We start from the raw sequence: 12,605 nt of genomic DNA, 5'->3' as shown, positions 1-12,605 counted from the left end.
CTGTATACTCCCCTGGCTATAACTCCTAGCTCTTGTAAGAGCTGTTCCTGCTCTCTGGATTTAGGAGAGGTTCACCCACTGGAGCCTGGAGCCTTGTCGTAGGTCCAGGGTGGGTAGGAGATGGTGAGACCTCAACCAAGCTTCGGCGGTTCGTGGGATCTGCAGTGCTTACGGTGTCAAGTGGAGTGCTTGGAGTCCTCAGGTAGCACTAGGAGCATCCATCGATGGAGGTACCCGATCGGGGTGCCAGGAGATCCGTTACAACCACCCACTGGTCTAGCAGCCAACATGTCTAGGATGGCTATGCATTTTAAGTATCCCTCTCCCAGGTCTTTATTAGGATGCCAAAATGGTTTGCAATTAGCAGGGCTGTGCTAAATGGGGACTTCCTCTGAGAATGTGGAGGGTCTCATCTAGTCTTTAGATAGGCTGGCATCTAGAGGTACAATTTGCATTTGCTTAATAGATCAATTAGCCACTGCTATACAATTAGCTATTGATAATGTAAGTTTAGGAGAATATGATATCTATCTGTCTATTCACCTCAGATTTTGTTACAGCTTCCATTCCAGACTCTTGCTGTGCAGGTCTTTTCAGGTCCCGGATTTGTTTCACTAGGTAGGTTTTCTCATCGATAAACTGCTCGTCCTCAGTACGGTCATTCTGAAATTTGCGGAGGAATTCAATCAGCTTGCTCTGCTTCTTGAGGAGGATATCCAGGACAGGCTGTGCCTTGTTCGGGTTGACTACAAATACCTAGAAGTTCAAGGAGAAAAAAAAGTTATTTTACATCAATGTCAGGGTAGCATCAGGCTGTATCATTATATCCCCCTTCCCTACTCTCAGTGATTGACCGAGTGCTCAACCATTGCTGAGTGGCAGGCGGAGCTCCGCTCTTAAAGCAGACCTGTCACCTATAAAACAAGCACTTTCCTTAAAGGGATTCTGTCATCAGAAATGAGCCCTATAAGCTAAAAATATGGCGATGTCCCTTGTAAAACACAGAATCCTAAAGTGAGTTTATCAAATGCCCCTGTGGCTCTATATTCCTAAAAAAGCGGTTTATATCACCTGTCAATCACTTAAAAATGTGTCCAAGGGGACGTCTCATGGTGAAAGGTGCCCAGCTGCAGTCATGTCGTTTAGGTGCCCAGCGCCGCCTTCTCAGCTGAAATCGCCGCCCTCCCTTTCATGCGAACCGCCTACCTCACGTCATCACTGCCTCTCTAACCACCGCTCGCTTCATCCAGATCCCGCGCGTGTGCACTAGGTATATCCTGATGCGCCCGTGCGAACTACTGGCAGCGGCCTCGTATAGCGAAGTGCGCATGCGCCGGCCGGCGCACTTCGCTCGAACCTCCACTGACTGCCCATCCCAGCCATCCAACGTCCTACAGCCTGGTTCAAAGCTCGCGGGATCTGGATGAAGCGAGCGGTGGTTAGAGAGGCAGTGATGACGTGAGGTAGGCGGATCGCATGAAAGGGAGGGCGGCGATTTCAGCTAAGAAGGCGGGGCTGGGCACCTAAACGACCTGGCTGCAGCTGGGCACCTTTCACCATGAGACGTCCCCTTGGACACATTTTTAAGTGATTGACAGGTGATATAAACCGCTTTTTTAGGAATATAGAGCCACAGGGGCATTTGATAAACTCACTTTAGGATTCTGTGTTTTACAAGGGACATCGCCATATGTTTAGCTTATAGGGCTCATTTCTGATGACAGAATCCCTTTAAATGCCTCATAAGCATATCTTGTGAAACCAGCTCTCTGCAAACTCCAGTTGGGGCTACACTGGTATACAGATCAGTGGGACTCACCGGTGGGACAAAAGCGAAGCAGAAGAGGGTGAGACCACACTATTTATGGCTGGGAAGATGCAGCTGTGATGTTGTCTGTGCTTATTGGAAAGTGGCACAGCAATGAAGTCAATGTACAAGTCCATGACAAACCACAGCCATTACTTATAGGGCACTAATAAACCCGGGGAGCCATATCTCGAAGACAGGGGGGCCTGTGACATAAAAATAACGGCAGGCCATTCATGGAATCTAAGATATTTAAAGAAAAAGCATGCTTCACTTTTTTCCAAGAGGTGACAGGTCCTCTTTAACCACTTCACATCCGCCCATAGGATATAAACGTCCAACGGGTGGATGTTTAACTCTGAATGGACGTTCTGGAACGTCCATTCAGATATCGCAGCTGCACGCTAATCGTGCAGCTGCAGAGCGGGTTGCCCGTTGTCAATGACAGCAGGGCAACCCAGAGAGAAGGCAGGGACAGTTTCCAGGTGTCGCTGCCTTCTAGATCGCTGCATACACAGTGCTCACCAAGCGCTGTTTATACAGAGCATGAAGCGCTATGCGCTTCCTGTCCTGGCACGGTGGTCCTGTGGTGCTGTACAGCCTCTCTGGGGGTTGTATTTCCACTGTAACTGGGGCAACTATGTCAGCGCCAGTTATAGGAGAAATCAATTTTGGGGGGAAAAAATTAAGTCAAATGTCTCCCAGAGGTCTTGTATGACCTCATGGGGGACACAAAGTGAAAAAGAAAAAATAATAAAAAATAAAGTGTTTTATTAAGAAAAATTTAAAAAAAGATTTCACATGTAAAAAAAAAATTCTCCAATTAAGCAATTAAGTAATAAGAAAATATAGAAAATAACACATGATCCACCCTGTCCGATATACACCATAAAAAATAAAAGCTGTGTCAAAAATGATGATTACTTACTGGTATTTTGATTTTCCAGAGCCCATGACAGCACCATGAGAGAGAGGATCCGCCCCCACAGACAGGAAACCTGCAGAATAAAAGGGCGGACACTCTCCTCCCAATTTAGTGTAATATCCAAGCATTGGAGGAATTCCACCAACATAGTGTTAGATGATTAATCATTATTATTTTTTTTACATGCAACACCTGTGTGAGTATAAAAGAACCAAGATAACCCAATAGGGAGGAAATATAAGGGTGCTGTCATGGGCTCTGGAAAATCAAATTACCGTTAAGTAATCATCATTTTTCCCTTCGCCCATGACAGCACCACGAGAGATTTACTAGAGGAAAAATCAGGGTGGGAGAGTAGAAAGAAGCACCTTTTCCCCAAAGGACGACCCCGAAGGAGAGAAGTTCAAATCAAGCCAATAGTGTTTGAAAAAGGTTGAAGGAGAAGACCAGGTAGCCGCTCTGCAAATATCCTCTATGGGAACAGAGGATCTTTCCGCCCAGGAAGTACCAACTGCCCTGGTAGAATGTGCCTTAAGACCCACGGGAGGAGACAACCCGGAAGCAAGATAAGACAAAGATATAGCAGAGACAATCCCACCTAGCTGTAGAACTTTTTGTGGCCGCCTTTCCCTTATTCACTCCTTGAAAGAGTACAAAGAGTGAAAAAGATCTGTGCCAGTCTTTAGTATGAGATAGGTAATTAATCAGGGTCCTTCTAATGTCTAGCAAATGATGGCCAGAGGGTAGAGAAAGGTGCTCATAGGGTGAGTATGTTCAATAAGTGGAAAATCCACTAAAAAAAGGTTTTGTTTGCTCACCTTTTGTGGTTGCACCCCAGTGACAGTTGTTTGTAGACGGTTCACAGTTGGTGCAGCCCAGATCTCTCCAAATCCCTTGGGTGGGAGCCACCCCACCACTCGGGTTAGACAGTGGGAACAAGAAGAAAGGACGCTTGTTTTTTTTATTGGTAGACAACGCGTTTCGGGGTACTTCTGACACCTTTATCAAGTCTAAAGGACACACCATATGCAAAATAAAAATATATGAATATAAATATACATAAAAAACACAACAAAAAAATAAAATAAAAAAATTATATATATATATATATATATATATATATATATATATATATATATTTGGAAAATGAAATTGAGTAAAGAACGAAACAAAAATAATAATAAAAAATAATAAAAATAAATAAATATTAGATGAGGATAAAATTGAAATTAAGGATAAAATTGAATTAAGACTAGAGATGAAAAACATAGCAATAGTAATAATAGTAATAATGATAATAACCGTAATAGCGGTGAGACATCTTAAAAATTAACATATAGAAATGCTTGGGTGTATAAATAATACCTATGAATAAAATGAATATGCAATAGTATATACTTATATAGATTCATAAAAATCATTACTACTATTATTACTATTGCTATGTTTTTCATCTCTAGTCTTAATTCAATTTTATCTTTAATTAAAATTTTATCCTCATCCAATATTTATTTTTATTAATTATTATTATTATTATTATTATTTTTGTTTTGTTCTTTACTCAATTTCATTTTCCAACTATATATACAGTACAGACCAAAAGTTTGGACACAACTTCTCATTCAAAGAGTTTTCTTTAATTTCATGACTATGAAGGCATCAAAACTATGAATTAACACATGTGGAATTATATTCATAACAAACAAGTGTGAAACAACTGAAAATATGTCATATTCTAGGTTCTTCAAAGTAGCCACCTTTTGCTTTGATTACTGCTTTGCACACTCTTGGCATTCTCTTGATGAGCTTCAAGAGGTAGTCCCCTGAAATGGTTTTGTCACGGCTGAGGATGGGGGAAATCCTCAGCCGTGTGGAGCCCGGTGGTGTTACGGCTGCTTGGCCATGAAGACAGGATTAGGGAGCAGGTCACCTCCTAAACGCATCCCTAACCTGACCCTGGCTCCTAGCTACATGAGCCAACCTTGATGGTAGGAGGGCCCATGCTCCGGAACCTAAAAGTCCCTGCTAGCCCTCAAGATGACCCTCACCTAGGAGCTGAGTAAGACAAGCCCACTCCTCCTAGACACGGAGGAGCAGGAGTCTCAACGGCCAAGCTGCAGGAAAAGGGGAGACATAAACAGCTCTATGGATATGGCAGGGGAACAAAGAGTTCCACCTACCTGCCACAGCCTTGCTGACTGGATCCCTGTGTTAGCAGGGTGCAGATCACAAACGCATCCCCACACAGGGACCCAGATCCATAGCTGCACAAAATCACATATAAAACATCACACGGACATCACACATAACTAGAAATAACTTAAAGCGACATTATGGTTATGACATTAAGGTTTATGACCACAGGGGTGGCTCTTACTGGCAGGTAATAAATACATGAGGCTGCTCTCAGCTAAGCATGGCTGAAGCAACCTGAAGGCCTGCAAAAGCAGTGAGGCTTTATAGGCCAAGAAGCCACACCCCACAGTCGGACACACCCAGTGATCACACACACTAGGAAGGGGATTAACCCTTCCAACACCAGGGAAGGGAAAACACCACTTAAAGGGAACGTGCACACAATAACATAAAACACAGTGCACACATCCACACATCACACACAAAACCGCATGCGCAGCGTAGCGAGCTGCATGGCACAGCTCAGCCTGCTACGCTGCCACATACATACTGTTGCCAGCGGCAACCACAGGTGAGGCCAATACCACAGCCCTCACCTGTGATTGAACACCAATGAAAACCGCTGACAACCGCATGCGGTTCAGGAGTCACGGTCATAGCCATGGCCGTGACAGGTTTTCACTTCACAGGTGTGCCCTGTCAGGTTTAATAAGTGGGATTTCTTGCCTTATAAATAGGGTTGGGACCATCAGTTGCGTTGAGGAGAAGTCAGGTGGATACACAGCTGATAGTCCTACTGAATAGACTGTTAGAATTTGTATTATGGCAAGAAAAAAGCAGCTAAGTAAAGAAAAACGAGTGGCCATCATTACTTTAAGAAATGAAGGTCAGTCAGTCAGCCGAAAAATTGGGAAAACTTTGAAAGTAAGGGCTATTTGACCATGAAGGAGAGTGATTGGGTGCTGCGCCAGATGACCTGGCCTCCACAGTCACCGGACCTGAACCCAATCGAGATGGTTTGGGGTGAGCTGGACCGCAGAGTGAAGGCAAAAGGGCCAACAAGTGCTATGCATCTCTGGGAACTCCTTCAAGACTGTTGGAAGACCATTTCAGGGGACTACCTCTTGAAGCTCATCAAGAGAATGCCAAGAGTGTGCAAAGCAGTAATCAAAGCAAAAGGTGGCTACTTTGAAGAACCTAGAATATGACATATTTTCAGTTGTTTCACACTTGTTTGTTATGTATATAGTTCCACATGTGTTAATTCATAGTTTTGATGCCTTCATAGTCATGAAAATAAAAAAAACTCTGAATGAGAAGGTGTGTCCAAACTTTTGGTCTGTACTGTATATGGATCTGAGCAAAGTCTAGGAATTTTTGCCAAACCCTAGCATAAATAGCCACCGTTACTTTTTTCCTACTCTTAAGAAGGGTAGAGATTAGGGTGTTAGAGAATCCCTTCTTACCTAACAAGTACCTTTCAAGTTCCAGGCCGTTAAATGGAGATTATTTTATGCGGGGGAGAAAAACTGTGCCTTGGCTCAATAGAATCCAGTTCTCAGGAAGAACCCAGGGTTCCGAGATTGACATGAATCGGAGCCATGTGAACCAAGAACTTCTTGGCCAAAATGGGGCAATGAGAATAACTCTCGCCCCATCTTCCCTGATTTTCCGTAAAACACGAGGAATCAAGGGAAGAGGAGGAAAGGCATAAGCTAGGGGAAAATTCCAGTTCTGAAGGAAAGCATATATCCCAGAAGGGGATCCCGCTGGGTTTAGGGAGAAGAATCTCTTGATCGTTCTGTTCTGGTAAGTAGCAAAGAGGTCGATGTCTGGTTGTCACTAGAGGGCCGTTATTTTCTTGAAAATGGATTGGTCTAGAGTCAATTCGCCCTGAGAGAAAAATGGCGACTCAGAAAGTCTGCCTGTCCATTTTCCCCACCTCTGAGATTGAGGCACAGTCTTTTTCTGCTAATAGGAGGCTTTTCTGGGCTTCCTGCATCAGAGTTTTGCACCTTGTACCCCCCTGTTTGTTTAGATACGAGACTACCGTCTTGTTGTCTGTCATGACCCTGAGATCTTTTCTTCTTATTCTTGGGAGGACAGAGCTCATTGCAAAGTGTACCGCAGTTAGTTGTTTTAGGTTGGAGGATCCTCTTTCCCGGATATCCCTCCAAGGACCCTGAAGGGAGATCTCTTGGATGTGAGCACCCCACCCCCAAGGGCTTGCATCTGTAGTTAGACATATCAGGTCTTCCAGCTTCCATGACACTCCCTGAATCAGATTCTTCTCCTCCAGCCACCACCTTAAGCTCTGAAGAGTAAGGTCTGATAATCTTATTTTTGCCTCCAGAGAGTCGTTCTTCTCGCAGAATAACAGGATTTCCCACTGGAGTACTCAAGTGGAGTTGCGCCCATCTTACTGCCGGGATGCATGATGTGAGGGACTCCAAAATAGACATTCCTTTCCTCATTGTGATTACTGGGTTCCTGATCAGATCTGATTTTTTCCTGGACAAGGATTACTTTTTCCTGTGGTAAAAAACATTTCTGTCAGGAGGAATCTGATATCAGTCCCAGAAAAGACTGTCTTCTGGTGGATCTGGTCTTGACTTTTCCAGATTCAAAATCAATCCCAACTTGTTCAGAATTTATGATACTGTCAATACTGCTGCTCTGCAAGCTTCTTCTGTTCCTCCTACTATCAGAAAATCCTCCAGATATGGTATGAAGATAAAATCTTTTTCCCTTATGTGAGCTGCCATTTCTGCTTTAATCCATTGTGAATGGTGTCTAGTATCCATGAACTTGAAGAAATATGGTACCAGGCAGGGAAAACATTTTTCAATCTGCCCCCTACCCGACTTCTGGCGTCATTGCTGGTCTTGTTTCTTTTTGTCTCCAAAGGATTGGTTGAAAAAGTAATTTCTACCTCTCTTTTGGTTCCGAAATCTGTCCTCCCTGGATTTTTTGTCTCCTTCTTGACTATTTCTAAAGGGACGAAAAATGGCGGTTGAACCAATTTTTTGAGGGGGAATTTTCTCTTGTTGTCGGCCGCTTTATCTAGTAAGTCATCTAGAGTTGGTCCAAAAAGGTACTCTCCTTCACAAGGGACCCCATATAGTTTATTTTTAGATGAGAATTATCTCATCCAATTTTTTAGCCAGAGTGCTCTACGGGCTGAGTTAGACAAAGAGGCAGATCTGGCTGCCAGTCTAACAGAGTCAGCGTGAAGAGTTCGCCAAGAAGTCAGCTGCTTTTTTTTTTATAGTTGGCAATGCTGATAAAATTTCTTCCATGGGGCATCTATTTTTTTTATTGATTTTCTAATTCAGAGAGCCATACTATCAGAGATCGGGCCGTACAAGTAGAGGCTATGCTCGGTCTGAACGAAGAAGTAGATGCTTCCCATGCCCCTTTTAAAAACGTATCAGCTTTTTTATCCAGTGGGTCCTTTAATATCTCCATATCATCGAAGGGAAGAGCCGTCTTCCTAGATACTTTAGAAATGACTAAGTCTATTCTTGGTGCTTTATCCCATGTCTCACAATCTTCCTCTTGAAGGGATATTTACGTTTAACATTTTTAGCTATGTAAACCTTTCTGTTAGGTTTTTTCCATTCTCCTTTGTGTGGGGATGTGCTCATGGTAGGCTACGGTAGCGGCGGCAGTATTGAGGCAATCACATACAGTCTTTGTGATACACCGGGACTTTATTCACACCAAAGGCATAACAGGCAATGTGCAGACCACACAGGTGCATATCCACAGGTGCATAGAACAAAAGTCCCTCCATAGAAAATAAACAGCAGGTTTGAGTCACCTTGTTTGTGGGACAGACCACAGAGGTCCTGCAGGCTTCTAGGCTACCTGCCTTTGTCTCCCTCAGGCCAGAGCCCCTTCGGCTAGTAGCACCACAGGTCCCAGGGCTATCCTTCAATGTGTGCTGCGCCCAGACTCTCCTTCACAGCACTAACTCTGTCTGTGGAAACCTCCAGCACAGCAAGACACACACCACCGTGCTCTTTAGCAGGCTGGGTTCTTTAAAGGCCCAGCTCCACCAAAAACCTGGGCTGGCCGTGGGGAACAGGCACCCACCCTGCTATTTACCTGTTCCCAGTAAGAACCGGCCCAGACACGCTGCGCCAGCAGCATTCGCCGCTGTAAATGCAATGATCCGGTTCTTACTCCACCGAGGCCAGGACCTCTGGTGGCACGCATCGTCCGTCCATTATTATCCCGGGGGACTCTCCTACATTTGATTAAAGCTGAAACATTTTTATGAACCGGAAAGGTGCTATGGTGACTAGATTCTAGCCCCCCCAAACATAATATCCTTGATGGACCTGGGTTCTTTTGTCTCTTCAATGCCCATAGTTGAACGTATGGCTTTTAGGAGTTTCTCTGTGTCTTCTATAGGGAAACATGGTCTACCACTTATTTCACCTTCTCCAGAAGACGATAGGGATGAAACATCAGACTGCCCATATAATGAGGAATGTATGTCGTCTTCACCAGAATCAGACGAAATATGTTCCTGTACAGTATTGTTATCTTATTTTAGACTCTTTTTTTAGATAAGGTAGAATTATGTGCCTGAAGATATTTGTAAAAAGATGGCGATTCTTCAGCCACCGTTTTATCAATACATAACTGACACATCCTCTTCTCCCATTCAGATGACAGTTTTACAAAGAACACATTCCTTATTCTTCCTTTTGGTCACCACCTTCCTAGGTTTTGTCTGTAATACATTAGTAGAGGCACAACATTATGCCCCGAGCACTCACCCCTTCAGAGGTACCAAGGCTGGAGGGACTGCAGACTCTTCCACGTGCTTGTCCTCCTCCAGGCTGCTTCTGTTACTGCACCAGAGCGCTGCTAGGACGCCGGCTTTCCATCCACAGTGCGCCCTTTTTCATAGGCGCTTCTGTGATGACGTCCGACGCGCACCGGCGGTCACGTGACACATGCCGCTCTCCCTGGCCTAACTCCTTGACGGAAGCTCCTCCTCCTCCCCCTGGGGTCTGGAGGTCCGTGCCTCTAGCGCATCACCGATTCCACCAGGCAATGAATATTCTAGCACACAAAATACTCCCTCAGGAGTTTTGCTGTGCCTCTGCCCATCCCTTTCAGCGCACCAGAGATGCCGCAATATAATCCCGGGAACGGCAGGTACGACGGGTAGAAATCGAGCCCACCATAGGGGTCAGTGTAGGAGCACCACCAGAGGGAGGGAACCTGAAAGGAAAAAAACTGCAGGCTTCCCCAGAGACAGGAAACCACACTGAATTGGGAGGAGAGTGTCCGCTCTTTTATTCTGCAGATTTGTTGTCTGTGGGGGCGGATCCTCTCTCTCGTGGTGCTGTCATGGGCGAAAGGGAAAAAAAGCTATTTGTCACCTTACATCACAAAAAGTGCAACACCAAGTGATCAAAAAGCCATATGTCCCACAAAATGGTACCAATAAAACAGTCACCTCAGTCCGCAAAAAATGAGCCCCTATATAAGAAAATCGCTCCAAAAATAAAAAAAATATAGCTCTCAGAATATGGAGATATAAAACATAATTTTTTGTTTCAAAAATGCTATTATTGTGTTAAAGTTAAATAAATAGGGGGCGGAGCTTGCCAATGGCCGAGTGAGCAGCGCGCACTCAGAGCTCCTGACTGTCTCCGGTAATTATTTCGACCCCAGGACACAACCGGCCTACCTGCCCACATGAAAAATAGGAGGAAGAGAACCTCGTCCACTCCTGCGCCGGTGAAGAGAGATTCCGGCACCATAGAACGCTTCCTGGCTTCAAGTTCTCAGCCGGTGAGTGGCGCCAAGGCATCCACGCTTCCCAAGATGGCGGACGCAACTTCTGGTGAGAAGACAGCGGCGCCTGTCACCGTAGCTGCATCCCCTGACCCTAGCCACTCACCGCTTGCTGTATTGGGTGCCCGATCATACGCAGGGGCTGTTCATAGCCAGTCTTCAGCGACTCCATCCTCACCCGCTATGGCGGACAGCAGGCGCTCCACGCCTAGTTCATCACCCCAGTCGCATTGCTCTTCAGGGCGCCCAAACACAGCCATGCAGGCGACACCGTCCTCACTAGAGGAGGATTGGGACTGGAAGGTCCATCTCAAGGCTCTGCCTACTAAGCATGAGCTGAATGCTCTCTTTTCGAAGCTGGAAGCGTCACACAAGCAAGACATAGCTGCTCTACAATCAGACCTCAAGCAAGTGGGTCACAGAGTACAGGAAGTGGAATCCATTCAAGAACAGGCCCTCCAGTCACTTGAGTCTCATCAGCAGACCCTGCAAGATCATACAGATCAGATTCAGGACATACTGAGTCATCTTGATGACATTGAGAACAAACACAGGAGGAACAACCTCCGCATAAGGGGGGTACCAGAATCTGTTCTTCCACATGACCTGGAACATTGGGCTCAAGGTCTCTTTGACAGGCTACTTAACAAATCTCTGGATACACCGGTTGAGATCGACAGAATCCACAGAACACTGGGACCGAAATCCACGAATCCCGCGACATTGTGTGCAGGATTCACTTCTTTAAAGAGAAGGAAGCGATCCTTAAAGCCTCTAGGAACGTGTCACCAAGTCTCCCAGAATACCCTGGAATAATTATCCTACCAGACCTAGCTAGGCATACGCTCCTGCTACGAAAAGCCCTCAAACCTCTATTGATCCTCCTCAAGGACCATGATATTATCTACCGCTGGGGCTACCCCTTTCAGCTTTTTGCCAGAAAAGATGGGAAGTCCGCTACCTTTCAAACCATCGCTGACCTCCAGAAGATATTGGACACTTTGAACTTATCACCTGTCAGCCTTCCTGATTGGCCCAGACAACGGGAGATGATACCCACGCCACGCAGAGATCCTTGGCAGACGACGCTCCCAAAACAGCAGAGGCCCTCTAGAAGCTCCCGTTTTTCTAAGGACTGAACTGTCCAACTATTGAGAGGCTTCAGTTTCTAGTTGCAATTGATTTCTTTCTTAAAATGGCCTTGTTACACAGGCCCACCAGTTCATTCCTACTGTCCTACCTAATGTTCTGATAGGCTGTTTGTGACCTATTATACTTACTTACCTCATTACTTGCCCGGGGACAAGTCAGGAAGCCGTACTGCCCTTGTCTTCTCTTACCCCTACTAGGTACTACAACACCTACTGTAGTGTTGTATATGGCGATTAGTCATTACTTAGTGACCGTTGAACCGATTGTTTGGTTCCTGTTACTTTTCAGATTTCCAGTATATGTCTACTGATTCCCCAGTGTTCCTTCACTGTATTGTGTGTTTGTCCTCCATCTTCCTTTTGTTTCTTCCCTTACATGTAGTCCAGCCATATGACCGTATCCCTCACCCCTATCATCCACCATGACAGGATTGTTATCGTTCAGTTCTTACAATGCCAGGGGCCTCAACAAACCTGAGAAACGCAGCCAAGTCCTATATCGATTTCATAAAAAAAGGATCATGATAGCGATGATTCAGGAGACCCACTTTAAGCTCTCGTCTATACCAAATTGTAGGAACAGGTACTACCCTACTTGGTTCCACAGTCCCCATCCAGATAAAAAAGCGGGTGCAGTCTATAGCTTTCCACAAAGCTTTCCAACCTAAGGTTTTAGCCTCTGACGTTGATACTAAGGGGCGATATATATTCCTTAAGCTCACACTTAATGACCACATATTCACCGTTGCAAATGTGTACTTTCCTA

The 12,605-nt window shown here is 45.1% G+C and overlaps 1 protein-coding gene across 1 annotated transcript in view; it reads right to left on the bottom strand.

Annotated features, from left to right (window-relative positions):
* Nucleotides 1-510: 510 nt before the first annotated feature.
* LOC120984655 (calcium-binding protein 39-like) overlaps nucleotides 511-12,605 on the bottom strand; it is a gene marked incomplete at its 5' end in the record, with an annotated part of 35,876 nt that continues 23,781 nt past the window's right edge. Inside the window, one exon of the mRNA XM_040413410.1 lies at nucleotides 511-756. Within this exon, the coding sequence (XP_040269344.1) occupies nucleotides 511-756 (246 nt within the window). The remainder of the gene's footprint in view (nucleotides 757-12,605) is intronic.

The sequence above is a fragment of the Bufo bufo genome, unplaced genomic scaffold (genome assembly GCF_905171765.1).
Source record: "Bufo bufo unplaced genomic scaffold, aBufBuf1.1, whole genome shotgun sequence".
Lineage (NCBI taxonomy): Eukaryota > Metazoa > Chordata > Amphibia > Anura > Bufonidae > Bufo > Bufo bufo.
The sequence above is the reverse complement of the archived record's forward strand: the minus strand, read 5'-3'. Positions and strand labels throughout refer to the sequence as shown.